Source organism: Bombyx mori, chromosome 3, assembly GCF_030269925.1.
Source record: "Bombyx mori chromosome 3, ASM3026992v2".
NCBI lineage: Eukaryota > Metazoa > Arthropoda > Insecta > Lepidoptera > Bombycidae > Bombyx > Bombyx mori.
In genome coordinates this window covers 3,182,523-3,204,489 of record NC_085109.1, presented here as the reverse complement: position 1 = coordinate 3,204,489, position 21,967 = coordinate 3,182,523, and the positions used below count along the sequence as shown (strand labels likewise).

Below are 21,967 nucleotides of genomic sequence, written 5' to 3'. Positions count from 1 at the left end.
ATTTTTTTGACTTGTTTTTTTGTATACTGTAAATATGTTTTATTGTTTAAAAAAAAAAAATTGTTGAGAAAATACAAAAAAAAAAAAAAAAGCCCGCTGAGTTTGTTTCGCCGGTTCTTCTCAGGACTGTGGCTTTTTTGGAACCGGTGGTAGAGTTAACATTTTCTTTTACATTTTGACATTCAACAAGTGTGTTTTTGATGACATCCAAGTTGAAATAAATGATTTTGAATTTGAATTTGAATTTGAGCATTTGTTGAGTACGTATTTCATTAGAAAAATTGGTATCCGCCTGCGGGATTCGAACACCGGTGCATCGCTTCATACGAATGCACCGGACGTCTTATCCTTTAGGCCACGACGACTTCAAAATGATATTTGGTTTTAACATGAAACTAAAACTCCACTTCCCAAACGGAAAAAAATAGTAATTTTGGCATTAAACCACCTACCTAATTACAAAATGTGTATCATTCTGGTTGAGCCCGTGCTTGCTCGTTTTTCCTCATGAAGCTGAAAAGGCCTCTGGACTACTAGCACTTCCTATATCCCAAAAAAAAAAAAAACAGGACTATTTCAACCCTTCTCCTATATACGTACGGTTATGAAACCCTCTGGTTCCTAGCTTTGCTCCCATCATCACCTTTCCCGAATAGCATCAGCACTTATGATCCTTTATTAGAGAACAATCCCCTCCCTAGTCGATCAGTCTTATACCCAATTCCACTTAAGTCCCTTATGGGCAGGAGTATCAACTATAATTAAAATTAAAACAAAAAATGTAAATATGAATCTCAGGCTTTGTTGTTTGCTAGAGGTACGCAAAAAAAAAAAAAAAAACCCAATTCCACACGACACGGTTGTCATAATTGTCGTCGTAAATCTTTATATGATTATTTCATTATTAAAATCTTTTTTAAAAAGAACTTTCCTCAATTCCGTATAACAGTACGTACTATTTGACGTAGTAGAAGAGTTCACCTATGAATGGCCTATAGGTCAAATCCTTGGCAAGAGGTCGAAGATTGAACAGTACTGTTTCAGTATACGAAATAAAATGTGTGGCGGCGTATAAGTTTATGATGCAGCAGAAATATGCATGATGTAGCGGTAGTAGATGTACCATACTGTAGCGGATTTTATATAGTGGTATTCAATCATACCAACTTACATTAATACCTTTGTAGGTATAGGACAAATGGAAAGATCTTCCACCGAACGGATGATATTGCTCGGTAGACCGACGGTCCGAATGTTGTTATTCGGAACTTGTACATATGCAAGCTTATCTTGAAAATGTCGTAAGCGAGATTCAGGCATCTGTCAAATATCTTGTGTTCTGTGATGGCTACCGCCACACCTTAATACTATTAATAATAAGTAATGAAATCGTTGTGGCCTAAAAGATAAGGCACCCGGTGCATTCGTATCCCATGATACGACAATGCCGGTGTTCGAATCACAGCCAAATATAAATTTTAGCAACGAAATACGTACTTAACTCATTCACGAATGATTTTCACGACGAAAGAATAGCATCGTATGATAAAAATCAAACTTAGGAAAGGTATAATTTGCGCGTTACATTTGGATCGTCGGTCTACGGAGCAATAACATCCACTTAATGCAACATCTTTGTCATACCAGATACGGACGAAGAAAGTAAAGTTCTTAAAAAAAAAACACTACATTTTCTTATTTATTTATTTATTTATAATACAATAACTAAATTTCATATCTACAGAACAAAACAACAAATTAAAGAAAAGCTTACACTTAAAAATCAACAACAACCAATAGTTACTGTAAAAAAAAAGTATTTTGTACTAGTATGGCACTTTTTTATTTTTCCTAAAGCAACCCAGTCAATTTGACCACGGAGTTTTTAATGAAAAAAAATTGAAGACGAAAGAGTTTATCTATGAACATATTTTATATGTATACAAACAAGTTTTTTCCTGTGTCTTAAACGTAGTCATCGCCTCTGCTATTGACAGCAGCTAGACGCTTTTTTTAAGTATAAAATTGAAATGATAACTAATGTTCACAATTTCAGTAGCTTATATAATCTATTAGTATTATCTTTTCCTATATCATTCATCATTATAATCATCATCAGCATATGGCAGTTCCCCTCTGGTGCTATAGATATTTAGATAGATAGATTTTTTTATGATTTTTCGATAGACTTTTCCTAAAGTGTATCGTCAATACATAGATATTTTGTACAATATACTGACAAAAAGACATTCCTACTTAGCACCTTTTTAAGCACCGATCCAACATTACGCGTAGTCCGTACATTCTTTGCAATAAAATCTTATAAATCAATTGGATATATTAAATCAATTATGATTTTGAAGGTATTAATAGAAACCTTTTCAGACCTAATTAATAGAGATTTTAGATTTAATATTAACATTATTTTGGACATTAGTGTACGCAGAGCCAACTTTCGGTCTTTTCAACTAGGTGCTAAAACATTTCCAGAGATTCCATAAAATTTTTCATTTCCCTTATACTGTACTGATGTAAATTACACTCAATTTCCCAAACGAATAAGGTATTTTTTTAATTAATGATTTTTCATTTTCATTATGCACTTTAATCCTAATAATTATACAGAACTTATATTTATAATACAACATTGGGGCTCACCTTATAGACTATTTGTAACAACAAGAAAACCAGTAAAATAATACTATAAAACTATGAACAAGCCGCGGAGTTAGAGCTTAAGAATCTACACTAGTTAATTACGATCACAGACTACACATGTACACTAAACTAATTATATTATATAATAAACTCGAAACTGTATGGTACGAAAAAGATAATAAAAAAATGACCAATATCAAAGTTCCTATACTTTTTAAGATTAGCATAGAACATAGCAACATTAATACATATATAAAATCAAACTTTTATTGATTTCTGTGTAATTTAAATTAAATCTAATGAATGTTTGTTTTTAACGCTAATCATAAAGTATGACGTCATTTGTGGCTTATCGTTGTTTATCGACCTAAGGTTGGCTCGTAGCCTCAAATGACGTCACATGTCTTCTAATCAAATATTTCATATTTGTAGTAGGTATTAAATGTAGTTTGGAGATTCCGGATTTAAGTAATACATAGATAAATAATTAAGTACTTTTTTCCAATAAAAATCAGTTAGGATCTTTTTGCCAGAAATTCTGTAGATAAAACTGTTTGTCTGAAAGAGATCGCTTTTAGCGATATGACCGCCTATTTTACAATAAGTGAACTATTTGTGGACTGTTTTTAAATGTAAATTGTGTTTTGTTGTGCAATAAAGTATTTTCTCTTTATCTCTCTCTCTAACTTTTAGGATTGTGTTACCGGTTTCATGTTTGTTGTTAAAAGACATTTGGTACTAGTTTCAGGTCCGCAGCTGCATGCGCGTGAAAGGAAACCAAAGTCTAATGCCAGCAGAGAGATAAAAATTATAGATCGTCTATATTCTTTTTCAGGTGTAAATTATTGACGTAAGACGAATTTTGTCAAATTCGGTTGTGATTTAATCATTTGTGATTTATACACAAACTTTCTAGTGTAAGTACCACAGGAGGAAATCTCGACCGGTAGATTTTGAATGACAAGTGTTTTTAAAAAAAATGAGATGTGATTTTTATACAAAAAAAAACATGAATTTTCTGAGTTTCGTGTTAAAAAATAAATTACATGATTTCGTTGGAGGGATTGATCGCTAAAAACTACGTAAATAAATATTAAGTATATGCATGTCTTGTGGGCAAGTGTACGAATAAGGCGAAGAACAAGATGTTTTAGTTTAAAAAAATATGAAGAAGCCATCTTGTTTTGTCTATGACTAGAATTAGCACAGACAAAGGCAACAGAAAATAATTTTTAATTGAAAAAAAAAACGCACTTTAGGTATTTGTATTTGAAGATATGATATAGATACAAAAAAAAACTACTAACAATAATAATGTTTTAGAAAAAATGATTATTTTCATTTAATAACTATTCAGACTTCTTGTTTTTCTGTACTCGCTTCCAATACGTATATTATTGTATGAAAACTACATGAAAAAGGATCAGAAAATACATCGACTACAATTTCAGTATTATGCCTCATAAGACGTTTACATAAATTCGAGTCATACAATAAACTAACGTAATACATCGGAGTTAAGGTTCACTTTTCAAAAGCGGACTTACCGAGGTTTTCGAGATTACTGTGGTGCGAATCTATTCGGTTCATGTTGGCCTTGAATTCGTCTTGAAGCGTTTTCGACAGTATCGGAGCGTTAGAGAGGGGAGACGGCGGAACTAATGTATCGATAGTGATTTCGTTATCGATATTTTGCCGCTCGCCGTGCAAGAAATCATCGGAGCCGTTCAGTTGTTTGTTCCTCGAAGGGTCGGGATACGATAGATCGAAGTTCGATATCGATAACGGATGGCGGTCAGACTTCTCAAGACCGGAGGCTAGTGATTTCGATGCTGTTATTCCGTCTTTGTCTAGAAAAAAAAAGAATAAAAAAAATCAATGGTTGCTAAAGCGCGTTTAAATTTAAACACCAGGATCGATAATATTCTACGAATATATCTACTAAGATCTATACATCGATAGCATTCTATACTAAGAACTTAATAACAGCTTGTTAAAGCCACGCGTTCTAGTCAGAATGGTGGTTATATTAAATACAACTGAGAATTTATGTGTATCATAAAAAAATATAAATTTTATACAATTATATTTTTCTTCTTTTAAACACTAGGAGAATTTGTGTTTGGGTGTAATTTTAAACTCCTACCTTTGGAGTCATCGCCTTCAACGGTGAGCACATTGCTGCCATCGTCTTTGTGATCCTTTGGAACGGACGATGATCGTCCACCACCGCCGGTCATACTGAGTACTCTGTTTATAAATAAAAAAAAACTTATTAATTCGAATGCAATACAAAAATTTCATTTCATGATGCAGAGCAAAAACGTCGAAAGACAAAGTCGAATTTCTATTTCAAATTGAACAATAATAGGACATACAAATAGAACAATTGTAGACATCTGTTTTATGTTTGAAGTTTTACTGGTGGCCTTGAGGCCTTTCCAATTTCACCAGGACAGGTGGGCGAGCAAAGGTTGAGCCAGGAGGGGTGGGATTTGCTAACAGCTGCCCAAGCGCCTCCAAAGGAGTCCTAACAACTCAAGAGTAGTTGCTTCGTGAATGAATCTACTACCGGATCGGAATCGCGACCCGCTGAGAAGATCCCGCGAGAACCTCAGCGAACTGATGCATAGGTTAGGTTGCACATCGAACTCTTCGTCGAGTTCGACGAGTACGGTTACCGGAGTCCCTAAGTCCGCTCCTAGTGTTAGGGCTGAATGCGTCCAATACAAAGGTTATTGGATCTAATGGATCCGTAAGGGCGTTAGTAGAAAAAAAATATGAAAAAAACAGCAATGTGTTGCTTTTTTATGCGATCCATTTGACAAGCGATTGATATCTTACTTGGACTTGCTGAGGTCTCCGAAGGGCGTGGTGTGTCCGCGCGGGGGCGAGGGGCGCGGGGAGGGGGCGGGGCCCGCCACCGCCCACCCCTCCGCCACCAGCACCGCGCCCACGTCCAGCTCGCCCTCTGCGGACAGGACAGTCACCGCATCATTACATTGTAAGCCTCCCCACAACAAAGATCTAGATGGTAGCGGCATTTCATACGACAAAATAATCGTTTTTGTGGGTGTTATTTATTATTTAATTTCATTAGCACGCAATGTAACACAATTACAGAACCGACAACGCTCCAGGTTTGGTCTCGTGTAACGCGCAAAATGAGAGACGCTAAATTATCTTCTTCTTTATTTTTGGCTCCGGCACGGTTTGTTCATTAGCCAGCGTTAAGTAATAAGATTTTTATAATTCGCCGTTTTAATTACTTACAGTTTATGAAACACGAAGGAAACTTAATCAATTGGCATGAAATGAAATGAGATGAGATGATATGGGATGAAATATAATCTCAGTAAAATGGTGGTCATTTACTGAGACTTTTTACGTTGAGATGTCCACGGACAGTCCGCGTGAGCGCTTTCGCCCTATAAGACAATTAAAAAAGTCAGTAAAGTCGGCTTACGACCAATAGTTTTAGGTGATAACGTCAGCAGCAAAATTCGTACTGCTAGCTCTGACGTCACGCGAGAAGAGAGTTAAATGTGTCACACGCCAATGCTTGGGCCGATCGTGCCTCTCTATCCCTTGTTCCGCGCCCTCGCTTGCACGCTCAGGCGGAACGTGATACTTTTTCGTGCGTCAGCCGATATCCATCGATTTACCTACCTATAAGACGTTATTATTATTAAAACTCGAAAATTATTATATGTAATGTTTTTTTTACCATCAGTAACATCGAACAGTTTGATCCCAGGTATCTCTTTGTCCTTCTCTCCTTCAGCGGTCGCCGTCTTCTTGTACGTGCAGGTCCGGGAGACCAGGGCCTTCCACCTCGCTACCTAAATGTTTGAAAGGATACATAACGATGAGTCTTTCTTAAAGATCGACACAAGTTAATTTTGTAACTTCGACAAAGGGAAGATCTTCCATCGAGCTGTTGAATTGCCCTTTGACAGTGTTTTAAGCGTTAGGAACTTGTATTTAAGCAGTTTTTTAAATCAAAATCTCGTTAGCACAATTCAAACTTATGTCAAATATCTACTCTACTATAATAGTTACCCGCAAAAATGAGAAAAAAAAAATACCGACACTTCTGATTATAAAGAGGTACGTTATATTTATCCCGTGATAACTTATGACAAAGCTTCGACTGGTTGCCGCTTAAACAGCGCCTTGCTTTTAAGGCACATACCACATTACGTTATTATATATTAATGGCGAATATTAAGTGTCAGCTTGTCTCACCTGGGTAAGTTCTTCGAACCTCTCGACGGCCTGTGGATGCCACTTGTCCCAACGCTGGCCAGACGGAGACACGGCCTCCTCGCCGCTGGCGGGCCGGACGCCAGCCAGGAAGCACTCCATGGCCTGGAACAAAATCACATTTGTTAACAGTTATGTCTGTACATTGTCGGTATTTGAGGGAAATGACAAGGTTGTGCTGTGCAAGTTCATCTTAAAAAATGTCGTTAGCGCAATTCAGAATTTTGTGAAAATATTTCGTTATAATATCGATTCGATGTCAAATCGATTTTTTTATTCGATTTTAATCACAACTTTAAGAGTCTTCAAAACGGTCGCCGCACCAAAGAGGAGTGTAAGGATTGGTGTTAAAAATAAAAAATAAACTTTTTTTTTAATTATTGACACTAACTAACCTGGAACCGCAGCCTTAATAGGTCCGCTCTTAGCTCGCACAGCTCGTGCGTAGCCACGTACTCGCTGTCGCCGTAGTCCAGATAGAACACGTCGGCTACCTTGCGACGGAGAACACATGAACATTTCTAACGAGATCTTTTTTTTAAGTAGAAAGAAGAAACATAATCATAATTTTCATCTGTGCTTGAACTAGGTGATAAAACCTGCAGAGACTTTTTGGCGGGAACGCGAGGAGTGAAGTAGTGTGATTTGTTTTATTTTGTCTATTTAGTGTTTCGTCAGGTTTAAATGTGTAATAACGGTGGTTTATTAACTGTTTAATATCTGTGAAAGTGAACAAAATGTGGGAAAATGAAACAAAGCCGCTGGACGTAACTTCTCGTGATCCTCCAAAAATTCGGGTGTCCACAATTTTATGCAGAATATCTCTGGAAACTGTAATTTGTAATAACTTTTTAATTTTAAGTTGGTCATAAATTCTAAGACAATGTTTGCTGCATTGCTTATTAATAAATAGGTAAAACTATAAGCAGGTAATAGGTGAATAAAATCGAAATAATAGTATGGTAATACTAGGTATTAATAGTAATAGGTGGTAACAGGTAAGTAAAATTTAATACCTGTTGCGATGAATCGAACTCGTTAGGCCTGATGTCGTGCACCCTTGCCCGGTACCAGCGGCCGTCGTGTCGGAACACCGCCGCCACCACTTGCCCAACGGACACGTGGCGTAACTACAAAACGAATTGTAGCATTCCTTCAAAAGTTCCCGTTTACACAAACATTTTTTTTTTAAATGACAACATCTGCGACGTTTCTCAAATCGGAATCGCTCCATATTTTCAAACGTTTAAATATGGAAATGTCACTTATACAGGGGTTGCCAGTTTAAAAAAAAATATACCAAAACAACAACAAAAAATACAGTTGTTGGGACACACGAACTGGCGACGTGAAGAATCGCAGTTCAAGCATTTATTTGCCCCCGTTCGCACAGTCACTCCGCAAAACCCATACGGAATAGACGAGTACACACACTCACTCCGCGATCACGGTTTCCAACACACGTGACAGAGACCTTACTTAAGGCTCCCAAAAATCACCCCCCTTAAACTGAATATGACAACACAAAATATGAACGATTAGAGTACTTCGATATTTTTTTTATTGCTTAGATGTGTGGACGAGCTCACATCCCACCTGGTGTTAAGTGGTTACTGGAGCCCATAGACATCTACAACGTAAATGTGCCACCAACGTTGAGATATAAGTTCTAAGGTCTCAGTATAGTTACAACGGCTGCCCCGCCCTTCAAACCAAAACGCATTACTGCTTCACGGCAGAAACAGGCAGGGTGGTGGTACCTACCCGTGCGGACTCACAAGAGGTCCTACCACCAGTAATTACGCAAATTATTATTCTGCGGGTTTGATATTTATCACACGATGTTATTCCTACACCGTGAAAATCAATCGTGAACATTTGGTAAGTACGTATTTAATTAGAAAAATTGGTACCCGACTGCGGGATTCGAACACCGTTGCATCGCTCGACACGAATGCACCGGACGTCTTATCCTTTAGGCTACGACGACTACGATCATTTAGACCACGACGACTAGTTCTACCACCCTACTTCGCCATTTGGTTCGACGAGTTTTAATTGAACACGAAATCACATCCCCAACTTTGGTATCAACATCGAATTATAGTACCAACACCGGAATATCAACACAGTACTTACGGTATGCGCTTCTCTGTTCTCCTTCTTAGAGTAATACTCGGTCATGTGAGCGACTAGGTCGTCAAGCTGAGCGACCTGGGGCCCTACGAACTGCACCCAGAAACGGGAAGGAGATGAAACCGCCGACACGTACACTTCGATACTGGGTCCCGTTGTCTCTGTATATCACAATAGCTTATTTTATTTCGCTGAGCTAGTTTCGGTCAAGTCAGATAATTATTCATTTGGACCCTATACACTCAACGTGACTTTATGCGGTAATTATTGAGAGGTTATTAAATGAGTTTTTTTTTAATTGCTTTGATGGGTGGACGAGCTCACAGCCCACCCTGTGTTAATGGGTTACTGGAGCCCATAGACATCTACAACGTAAATGCGCCACCCACCTTGAGATATAAGTTCTAAGGTCTCAACTATAGTTGCAACGGCTGCCCCACCCTTCAAACCGAAACGCATTACTGCTTCACGGCAGAAATAGGCAGGGTGGTGGTACCTACTCGCGCGGACTCACAAGAGGTCCTACCACCAGTAAAAAACTTAGAGTTAGAACTTCGACTGTAATCGGAAGGTTTGTTTAATTTGCAGCGTATCGCTATACCATAGTTGTATTAAGTATATTGAAAAATGTGTTAATTCTCAAGGCTACACCAGAGCATAGGAAAACCGACAAAATTCTTGCAAATCGCAGTTGGGTTCTCTAATTTTATTGTCACGTTATTAGTTGGTAATAATTCAGATCATTGATTGAACACCCCGTATATGATATTAATCATTTAGTTTCTAATAGGTGACTTCGGTACCGAATTAGGCAGAATGAATTACCTAGATCTTAATTTATAAGATTAGTGTCTTCAATTGTTATTTTTAAAAGTTATAAATTTAGATAGATGAGCTAGATTTTGGTATACATTTTTTTAAGTAATGTGATAAAATAGGAAATACTTTCTTCGAATAAAACATAAGATTGTTTTTTTTTTGAAGTGAAACTTCCTTATCGGCGTTGGAAAAAAATTTACCGTCACATTTTTCGGTTACGCGTCACTTTTTTCCGTTACGCGCCATCTGTTTTGTATTCATGTCTATGATAATAAAATCCTTGTTTAAACTTTATCTAATTTAACTTTTTTGTATTCATGTCTATGATAATAAAATCCTTTTGTTTAAACTTTATCTAATTTAACTTTATTTAACCAATTTCTAGAAAGTTGCATGTAGATCATTTTTCGAAAAATAAGGCCATAAACAAGTTTCACTTCTTACGTGTGTACACTAGTACACGCACACATTTTTTTTTTGCTTAGATGTTTGGACGAGCTCACAGCCCACCTGGTGTTAAGTGGTTACTGGAGCCCATAGACATCTACAACGTAAATGCGCCACCCACCTTGAGATATAAGTTGTAAGGTCTCAGTATAGTTAGATTGTGTTAAACTAATATTCGTGTTTAATACGAATGATTTCTCTGGACCAATGATGACACTCGACGAGTCCGTCTTGTGACTTAGCAGGTCACATACGCATTGTTTTCTGGATTTCTCAAGACATGTACAAAGTATGCAGAAATGATCACTATTAGAAATATGGTCGTAGTGTATCAACATCAACATATTACGGGCGCCTATATCAACTTAAAGAAAAATATGACGCTAGAAAGTAACAATTTCCAAAAAAAAAAACTAAAAAAAAAACACATTTATTACACTAGATAATTCATAACCCCACAATCAATGCCCTTTAAGTCCACAACATACGCAGCACACGCATTATTCATTTTCATAATACCCGAAAATATATAATAAAACAAATAAAATACCATATAATAAAATCCAAAAACGTATATATGCCCATATTTAATCCAAAACCAAAACTACATACATAAAAAGGGACAACACAAAAAGTAAAAAAAAACATTAACAAACTAAAACGCTCTACCATCACAAAACCAAAAGGGATTATGTTATATATGGTGCACACGAAAACAAACTAAAATCACATTATATAAGATAGTATTTTTTTCTTTACACAAAGATGGGACGTGTGTCGTCTGTACTCACTGTTGACTTTTGTTGTTCTTTCTATCTGAAAGTTTGCATTTGCGGATTTACTAGGAAACTGAAATAAGGATGAAAAGCCCTTTTGTCGTAAGGCATAAATATTTAAATCCGGTAATTAAAACTTTAACATAACATTTTATTACAAAGTGTTTTCAACTGTTCAAGTTAATTACTACGCCGTATAGATATTAATATTAATATATTAATAATAATTTATTTATTTCTCTCTTAAAGGTATAGTACAAATACAAATGGAAATTAATCTTATAATTTATTTTGTAAGCCTTTGAAAGAGCTGAAGTCTGTACTAGGTTCAAAGACCTGTATTACTGATCTCCAGGCTCTATATAAACTATATATAAAGGAATAACTGACCTAATGCATTAAAGGATTATTAATAAAAATGGCGTCCTAAATCGTTCTATGCATGTTTTTAATATGCAACGCGCGTATATCAGAATGTTTTATACCATTAGGAGCATTGGTACCACGATCCAGCTAACTATTCCACGAGGCAGTAACATTCTCCGGTCCGGAGGGTGACATAGCAGTTATATATTTAATAATATTTCGTAATATTTATTTGATACATTTGAGATATGGCACCTTTAGAATTGAATTGTTTGAACGAATTATAACCAAGTATTCCATCAGTTTACTACACTATCCGTTTCTTTTAAATCAAGCGCATACCTTAAAGTATGAAAATTGAACAGTAAAAAAATAACAATTTTTCAATAACATTTATCATTATTTTATATTCATTATTTTTGATTACCAAGAAGAATTCGTGGCACGCCTGCAATTACTTTCAACTACAATTCTTCCCCTAATCCTACCGTCAGAAGGCGCGAGTTCATCTCCTTACACGATTACTTAACTCAAACTGTTTCTATTTGACTCGTTTAGCTTAAAACTCAACGGTGTCAACTTACATTTGGTTTAAATAGCTAAACTCATCTATCTACATACATAATATGTATATAAGAAGTTATTATGTCGAGACTTAGAAAGGACTAGACCGATTTCGATGAAATTATCAGAAATTTTCAAGATTGGCTTGGGGGGTGATTCTGTTTGCTAGCTATCGGATTAAAGTCAAATTAAAGTCCGGCTACCAAAGTGTGTTACGTTCGATTTGTTTTGACTGCAATTGTCAATAAAATAAATCGTTTATATTTATATTTTACTAACTCAGTTACAATTATCCGCTAATTTATAATTCAAACAAACCTTGAAATACCCAGACTGAACATTTGAAAGATCGAGGTCGTTGTATATCTCATTACAATTCAATATTTTATTTCAAAAGCAAAAAGAAATCCTAACAATATTGAATGACATATTGTGAAATATTCACGAAGTGTGTACATACGTATATATATTTAATAAGAAATTATAAATTTGTAACGAATCAAGTGTTTGAAGTGAAAACTTTTTTAGCATCGTTGTGATTTGAAAGTCGATGAAACGAAAAAGCGACAGTAAAAAGAGACAGATTCATAATATTTAACCTGGGAGAAGAAAAGAGATAGGAAGCATTATACAGTGTTTCTTAGATTCGTGGTTCTCTTTGGGCTCTGTCTCGTACCTAATATTCGTACTTAATACATTCTGAATAAATCTATGTAATATATACGAATAAAATGTAAAATAATTATCAAATTTTGTATCACTATGATCGTTACTAAAACCTGCAACTATCCTCTTTCCGAAATTTGACATTCGTCTCATTATCTTGAAGTCAACATTTTTTAAAGTTTCACTTCTACCACGTGTGAATTACACACATTTTTTTCTTTCTATTGTACTGTCGTATTACTAAATCGTGATCGAATGTACTTGCTTCGCGACAAAAATAAGATTATACTCCCTAGCTGCGGGATTTGAATGCTGGCACAGTCGCATTGATCCATAAGAGTACACCGGTCATCTTATCGTTTAGGCCATGACGTCTCTAAAATTCTTTTGTTTTACGTGACAACATTTATCATTTTTATATCGCCTATCTTTCGTGACAGAATCCAAAAAAACCGGTGAATTCTTCCGCTGATTATCGCTGGATAAATTGTACGTAATTATTTCGTGGATAAACAGGATAAGACAGAATACCGGTTTCCCTGCGGAATTATGTTCGCGTTTAGTATTAGTGTCATGTTTAGTGTCTTAGACGACGCTGTCCTTTTATTCTGAAAGTCTGGTATACTTAAGTACGCAGTACCGAACTAAGATGTAATGATAGTATTAGCTCACAGTAATAAGACTATGAGCGCACCCGTCGTCTACATTAGTATATAATAATAATAATAATTAAATCTCGCTTACATTATTTTATTTTTATTTTCTCCACAACAACCTTGTAATGGTGAAATAGTAACAAAATACAGTTTTCGTCGTATTGTGTTGAGTCATGTAAATATTGTTCAAATATATCATCACAAGCGAACGTGCAGTTAGCAAATCTTACCAGGCCGTTTATACTTGACACGCGTGTGCGTGACGTCACCTTGTGCGTCCGCGTCCGCGTCGCGGTCGCCGGGCGAGGGGCAGGGGGAGGGGGGCGACGAGCTGTGCCGGGGCGGACGCTTCGACTGCTCTATCTCCCGTCTACACCGCTCTAAAGATATCTGGATGGTATTTTTTATTGGATAAACATTTCAATTCAAGTGCCATTGTTTCAAGCGCTTATCCTGACGCCCTAATTCCGACGAGAGAGAACTTTGAACAAGGATTTGAGGAAGGAAGATTTAAAAAAAACATAAACAATTTCTTCCCAACTTTTTTTTTATTTAACCTTTTTTCTCTATCTGTTCAGCTACGATCGGACAAGTAGGTGAGCTCACGGGCTCAACCTGATAGAATTTGCTAACACTAGCCCTAGCAATAATAGTGCTTTGCAGAATCTGCCACCGGATCGGAATCGCTACCCACTGAGAAAGTCCGGCGAGAAACTAAGTGGGCTGTGTCTATGAGTTTGAGTAATTTAACCTACATACGCTGTATTTATGAGTTTTTATGGTTGGCCCATTTACAATGCAATTACATGATCAACTTTGCTATTGGATATACTGAGAAGTTGTTCAAAAATAGGTACAATACTGAGCGTTCAATGAAAGGCACACATACTGAGCTTTTAATGGAACATCAAGCTGCGCATAGGTAGTTCATTTTAACTATTATTAATTAGAAGTTAAATTTAAAAACAAATAACTTACGCAGTTCTCAACAAGTTTCTTGGCGACTTCAATCTGTTCCTTGGTACCACGGAATGTCACTAGATGCTCAGCAACTTTATCTGTACTTTTAGGACTTTCGACCTTGACGCGAGCGCCACTGCGATGGCTAATATCATTGACGTTCTCACCTCCAGATCCTAAAACATCAAATTATTGACAGTTTCCATCTCATCGTTCATGTGTGGAGCAGTTACCGAAATTAATACAGCGCTGCTACTATCATGACTACTACCAGATGTGATTGAAGGCTCAAATCTTCCTATCACTTATATCAACTGTTTAAACCAGAACGCACCATCGAGGCACTGAATTAATGACTAACTAAATTACAATATTAATATTTATTCTATAATGCAAATTTTCCTATCACTTATATTACCTCTTTAAACCAGAACGCACCATCGAGGCACTGAATTAATGACTAACTAAATTACAATATTAATATTTATTCTATAATGCAAATTTTCCTATCACTTATATTACCTCTTTAAACCAGAACGCACCATCGAGGCACTGAATTAATGATTAACTAAATCACAATATTAATATTTATTCTATAATGCAAATTTTCCTATCACTTATATTACCTCTTTAAACCAGAACGCACCATCGAGGCACTGAATTAATGATTAACTAAATCACAATATTAATATTTATTCTATAATGCAAATTTTCCTATCACTTATATTACCTCTTTAAACCAGAACGCACCATCGAGGCACTGAATTAATGATTAACTAAATCACAATATTAATATTTATTCTATAATGCAAATTTTCCTATCACTTATATTACCTCTTTAAACCAGAACGCACCATCGAGGCACTGAATTAATGATTAACTAAATCACAATATTAATATTTATTCTATAATGCAAATTTTCCTATCACTTATATTACCTCTTTAAACCAGAACGCACCATCGAGGCACTGAATTAATGATTAACTAAATCACAATATTAATATTTATTCTATAATGCAAATTTTCCTATCACTTATATTACCTCTTTAAACCAGAACGCACCATCGAGGCACTGAATTAATGACTAACTAAATCACAATATTAATATTTATTCTATAATGCAAATTTTCCTATCACTTATATTACCTCTTTAAACCAGAACGCACCATCGAGGCACTGAATTAATGACTAACTAAATCACAATATTAATATTTATTCTATAATGCAAATTTTCCTATCACTTATATTACCTCTTTAAACCAGACCGCACCATCGAGGCACTGAATTAATGATTAACTAAATCACAATATTAATATTTATTCTATAATGCAAATTTTCCTATCACTTATATTACCTCTTTAAACCAGAACGCACCATCGAGGCACTGAATTAATGATTAACTAAATCACAATATTAATATTTATTCTATAATGCAAATTTTCCTATCACTTATATTACCTCTTTAAACCAGACCGCACCATCGAGGCACTGAATTAATGATTAACTAAATCACAATATTAATATTTATTCTATAATGCAAATTTTCCTATCACTTATATTACCTCTTTAAACCAGAACGCACCATCGAGGCACTGAATTAATGATTAACTAAATCACAATATTAATATTTATTCTATAATGCAAATTTTCCTATCACTTATATTACCTCTTTAAACCAGAACGCACCATCGAGGCACTGAATTAATGACTAACTAAATCACAATATTAATATTTATTCTATAATGCAAATTTTCCTATCACTTATATTACCTCTTTAAACCAGAACGCACCATCGAGGCACTGAATTAATGACTAACTAAATCACAATATTAATATTTATTCTATAATGCAAATTTTCCTATCACTTATATTACCTCTTTAAACCAGAACGCACCATCGAGGCACTGAATTAATGATTAACTAAATCACAATATTAATATTTATTCTATAATGCAAATTTTCCTATCACTTATATTACCTCTTTAAACCAGAACGCACCATCGAGGCACTGAATTAATGATTAACTAAATCACAATATTAATATTTATTCTATAATGCAAATTTTCCTATCACTTATATTACCTCTTTAAACCAGAACGCACCATCGAGGCACTGAATTAATGACTAACTAAATCACAATATTAATATTTATTCTATAATGCAAATTTTCCTATCACTTATATTACCTCTTTAAACCAGAACGCACCATCGAGGCACTGAATTAATGATTAACTAAATCACAATATTAATATTTATTCTATAATGCAAATTTTCCTATCACTTATATTACCTCTTTAAACCAGAACGCACCATCGAGGCACTGAATTAATGATTAACTAAATCACAATATTAATATTTATTCTATAATGCAAATTTTCCTATCACTTATATTACCTCTTTAAACCAGAACGCACCATCGAGGCACTGAATTAATGATTAACTAAATCACAATATTAATATTTATTCTATAATGCAAATTTTCCTATCACTTATATTACCTCTTTAAACCAGAACGCACCATCGAGGCACTGAATTAATGATTAACTAAATCACAATATTAATATTTATTCTATAATGCAAATTTTCCTATCACTTATATTACCTCTTTAAACCAGAACGCACCATCGAGGCACTGAATTAATGATTAACTAAATCACAATATTAATATTTATTCTATAATGCAAATTTTCCTATCACTTATATTACCTCTTTAAACCAGAACGCACCATCGAGGCACTGAATTAATGATTAACTAAATTACAATATTAATATTTATTCTATAATGCAAATTTTCCTATCACTTATATTACCTCTTTAAACCAGAACGCACCATCGAGGCACTGAATTAATGATTAACTAAATCACAATATTAATATTTATTCTATAATGCAAATTTTCCTATCACTTATATTACCTCTTTAAACCAGAACGCACCATCGAGGCACTGAATTAATGACTAACTAAATTACAATATTAATATTTATTCTATAATGCAAATTTTCCTATCACTTATATTACCTCTTTAAACCAGAACGCACCATCGAGGCACTGAATTAATGATTAACTAAATTACAATATTAATATTTATTCTATAATGCAAATTTTCCTATCACTTATATTACCTCTTTAAACCAGAACGCACCATCGAGGCACTGAATTAATGACTAACTAAATTACAATATTAATATTTATTCTATAATGCAAATTTTCCTATCACTTATATTACCTCTTTAAACCAGAACGCACCATCGAGGCACTGAATTAATGATTAACTAAATTACAATATTAATATTTATTCTATAATGCAAATTTTCCTATCACTTATATTACCTCTTTAAACCAGAACGCACCATCGAGGCACTGAATTAATGATTAACTAAATCACAATATTAATATTTATTCTATAATGCAAATTTTCCTATCACTTATATTACCTCTTTAAACCAGAACGCACCATCGAGGCACTGAATTAATGATTAACTAAATCACAATATTAATATTTATTCTATAATGCAAATTTTCCTATCACTTATATTACCTCTTTAAACCAGAACGCACCATCGAGGCACTGAATTAATGATTAACTAAATTACAATATTAATATTTATTCTATAATGCAAATTTTCCTATCACTTATATTACCTCTTTAAACCAGAACGCACCATCGAGGCACTGAATTAATGATTAACTAAATCACAATATTAATATTTGTGCTATAACTTACCAATTATTCTCCCACAAGACCAGCTTGGCACAGTAATACTTTCTGACATAATTGTTGGCTGTTGCTTGATAAAGTCATGTATTAAAGTTTCAGCCAGCTGAGTAGTGTCAGCTCGTCCTCTGACTACACACACATCATAGTCCTGGTCGGTGAACTTTTTGAAATGGATCTGTGCACCAGATTTCTTCTGAAGGTCCTTAATGTTGGAGCCATTGCGACCTAAAGAATAATTTAGTTTTGAACTTAACAATAATTTATGATTTGGAGTTATTGTTCCTTGTTATTTAATCAAATTTTTTTTGAGACTTGTGGTCAGTAAATTATACATGTCAAATTATTGCATTAGCTGGTTTTCTATTTACATTCAAGAGAACACAGCCCATGCTAAAAAGCCACCAGAGTCCATAGACTCCTCATATTTGAATGCCACCATCAATTTGCAAACATTAGGTCTCATGTTACAACGTAATTTGAGAACTGTAACTGAACCACTATCTCCAATACATAACAATTTGAAAACCATTTTGTAATTTTTTTTAATACATTTACATTTCAATGGTTTCACACTGTATGAATTCAAGGTTGTCATTGAATGTATCTCAAATATTTTTTACTGTTGCTTACAAAATGACATCATTATGACCTAATACTGTACAATAAAGATATCACAGAAAATTCCTAATAACAAAAAATTAATTTGTATATAGTACTGTTGGAAATTTATAATTATGTATAGTACTGTTTTCACTGATGGTAGAACCCCTTGTGAGTCCGCAAGGGTAGGTACTACCACCCTGCCTATTTCTGCCATGAAGCAGCAGTCCGTTTCAGTTTGACCCTTCAAACCACTCCACCCTTGGAGCATTTACATTGTAGATGTTTATGAGCTCTAGTAACCAGCCTAAAAGATAAGACGTCCGGTGCATTCGTGATGAAGCGATGCACCGGTGTTCGAATCCCGCAGGCGGGTACCAATTTTTCTAATGAAATACGTACTCAACAAATGTTTACGATTGACTTCCACGGTGAAGGAATAACATCGTGTAATAAAAGTGAAACCCGCAAAATTATAATTTGCGTAATTACTGGTGGTAGGACCTGTTGTGAGTCCGCGCGGGTAGGTACCACCGCCCTGCCTATTTCTGCCGTGAAGCAGTAATGCGTTTCGGTTTGAAGGGTGGGGCAGCCGCTGTAACTATACTGAGACTTTACAACTTATTTCTCAAGGTGAGTGGCGCATTTACGTTGTAGATGTCTATGGGTTCCAGTAACCACTTAACACCAGGTGGGCTGTGAGCTCGTCCACCCATCTAAGCAATAAAAAAAAAAATAAAAAAATAAAATAAAAAAAAACCACTTAACAAGGCTGTGAGCTCGTCCACCCAACTAAGCACAGCACAGCACCACAAAAAATGGGTCCCATTGATTGAATATAAATGTTTACAATTGTATGTGACAAAAAATGCACCAGGACAATTAATGCAAAGTGTCATTTTCATTGACCATTCCTTGTCATTTTATCTTAATTGAATAATATAACAAATTTACTTAGTAAGGTAAGTATTATGTTTGATAAGTATATAGAAACATGTCCTTGAATATAATTTTAATTGTCACCCAACTGGGCTCATCCATAAATAATTAAAACAAGGATTTATTCTAGATCCTTCCAGGTCATGTTTTTTAAGATAAAGAGTCTCAGAATATTTATTTATTATGGTTGACTTAAACTTGGTTACTACTAAGTACTTTAGTTATTTCTCATTGGTCTTTATAGAAGTTCATAGTTCAAAATAAACAATAAATAAATAATTATTAGTGAATATAAACTTCAGGACATTTGAAATAAACTTCAGAACATTTTACTATAAATAGTCTAATGCATGTTTAAAGTTTCTTACCAATCAGAGCTGGAACAATGCTTTTAGGAACATGAATTTCAATTGTATTTATTTTAGTAATCTTGACTGTCTTGTTATCGTTTTCTTCTTCATCTCTCTTGAGGACATAGTAGGCCACAAATGCTGTTACAGTCACGAGGGACAAGCCCAAAGCAATGGGCAAAGCTAATTTTGTGTTCAATGACATTATTTGTTCTGAAAATAAGTTTTATGTATTTACATTTTATTATTTTATTTTAATTGTGGAATTAGCTTTGTCTCACTTAATAGAATATAGGTATATATTTATATGACATGAAAAAAATATAGATTTTCTTTTTTACCTACTCAAATTTAAAATTGTCAAAAGCTTAGCAGTATTGTGAACATGTTGATTTGTAATCAACATATTTACGTACGTTAATTTGAAATCTATATTAATTCTCATATTCATCTTCAATAAAAAATAAGAGACTTTTAGAGACTTAAGAGACGTTTTTAATTTCATACCATGTGATAGATAATGATAATGTAAATCTTATAAATATTTATAGCAATAACATTCAAGGATTCGTTTTGGTTTTGACATTGTTCTATTTAAATAGTATTACCGAAGTTGCTTTAACTCATCAATGATCTATTAGCAGCTATGACATAATATCGAGCACAAAAATTACTTCACAAAGTAATTTGATACTTCGTATGCATTACCTTAACTTCACCTTACGAATCAGTGTGGGATATATAGGCTTTCCTGTCTGTTTCACAACACGACCAATTTCACGTGCTTAACTTAGAGCAAAACAAACTTTGCTTTTAAAGCCGATCCATTCAATCTTTTCTGTTGAGCTGTTTTACTCGATTTGACAGATGACTTGTTCAAAGTTTGACAGTAGTCAGTGTTCTGGTCATAGATTATACACTTAATATATTTGAGAAGTTCTGGTTCTGTGCCCAGAGTTGGTAGGTACGGTAGTTATAAATCTTACGGCATGTGAGTAGTCTTCTCTGAAAAACAGGACTTTAACAAGCGCAGTGGTGATGAAAGGAAATTTATTCCACCAATTACATTTCTCAGGTATTTTATATTAATGTTTACGTTACAACAACACAACTCAGATAGTCATTATTATCTTTGGCTATAGCCTTGGCTGTAAATTTAATGTCGAAGCACTACAAACTTATGGGTTTAATAAGAAAGACGATGATTTTTTTAGACTGATGATAGATTGTACCAAGAATTACCTGGTGTTAAGCGGCTACTCGAGTCCATAGACATCAAAATGTCAATGCAGTCAACCTTGAGACATGCGGTCAAAATTCTAATTACATATCGTTTGTCGTAACTTTGAAACCGTAAGCAGGATAGTAATAATTGACGAATTGCGACCCGCTGAGAAGATCCAGCAAGAAACTCAGCGGGCCGATGCATGGGTTAGGTTGCACGAAGAACCCCTTGCCGAATTCGACGAGTATGGTTACCGAGGTCCCTAAGCCGGCTCCTAGTGTTAGAGCTGAAGGAGTCTACGGACGGCGACTGGCTCCTGCGTGATCAGGATTCAGGGAGTATCACGACTCATAGTTTTATCGAAGTACTGTTCCGACGCTGACTTCATGTATTTCCGGATTGATTCGAGGCCCAGATCGTCGTGTAAGTCGACGTTCCTCACGAATCACGGAGCTCCGACGGCTAACTTGTAAAAACGAGATTATGGGGATTGGAGGGTGTATATATGAGTGCGGGCCGCGTGAGCAAGCACCACACTTGCGTAAGTCATGACGGGCCTTATGCAAATTTTGTTAAGTGTCACCTTGTTCCGAGGGACATTTTACTCCGCTTACAGATCATGGAGTAGAGTCTGCAACGAATAAGCGCGGCACGGTCGCGTACTGATTTTACATGTGGGCGGAATGTCATGAATGCATCCAGGGCGACCGACACCCAGGTACTTGACCTTCGTGGCTCAAGGTATGAATTGGCCGAAAAGTGTAATCGGGGGTGTGCTAATATTTGTGGGCTCCGCTAGTAAGGGCTCGTTCAAGTATTTA

The 21,967-nt window shown here is 35.1% G+C and overlaps 1 protein-coding gene across 2 annotated transcripts; it reads right to left on the bottom strand.

Moving 5' to 3' along the window:
- Positions 1–1,690: 1,690 nt before the first annotated feature.
- LOC101741153 (tudor and KH domain-containing protein homolog) lies at positions 1,691–20,819 on the bottom strand. 2 transcript variants are annotated; one of them, XM_038019361.2, is made up of 13 exons: positions 20,630–20,819; positions 19,940–20,134; positions 18,039–18,257; positions 14,333–14,490; positions 13,585–13,744; positions 9,064–9,221; positions 7,941–8,054; positions 7,320–7,418; positions 6,907–7,029; positions 6,386–6,500; positions 5,503–5,629; positions 4,805–4,908; positions 1,691–4,508 (listed from the first exon to the last, which is right to left on the bottom strand). In XM_038019361.2, the coding sequence occupies exons 2-13, from the start codon at positions 20,124–20,126 to the stop codon at positions 4,183–4,185; spliced, it is 1,890 nt and encodes a 629-aa protein (XP_037875289.1). In that variant the 5' UTR covers positions 20,127–20,134; positions 20,630–20,819; the 3' UTR covers positions 1,691–4,182. The 2 variants fall into 2 exon arrangements, with proteins under 2 accessions (XP_037875289.1, XP_037875294.1); XM_038019366.1 differs by having other exon boundaries at positions 13,624–13,744; positions 20,630–20,815.
- Between the last annotated feature and the right edge of the window lie 1,148 nt (positions 20,820–21,967).

Coding starts and splice junctions, on each gene's coding strand:
- LOC101741153 (XM_038019361.2), bottom strand. CDS start 20,126: ATGTCATTGAACACAAAATTAGCTTTGCCCATTGCTTTGGGCTTGTCC. Junction 14,491..18,038: donor GTCTTGTGGGAGAATAATTG/GTAAGTTATAGC, acceptor TTGATGTTTTAG/GATCTGGAGGTGAGAACGTC. Junction 13,745..14,332: donor AGAAACTTGTTGAGAACTGC/GTAAGTTATTTG, acceptor AATACCATCCAG/ATATCTTTAGAGCGGTGTAG.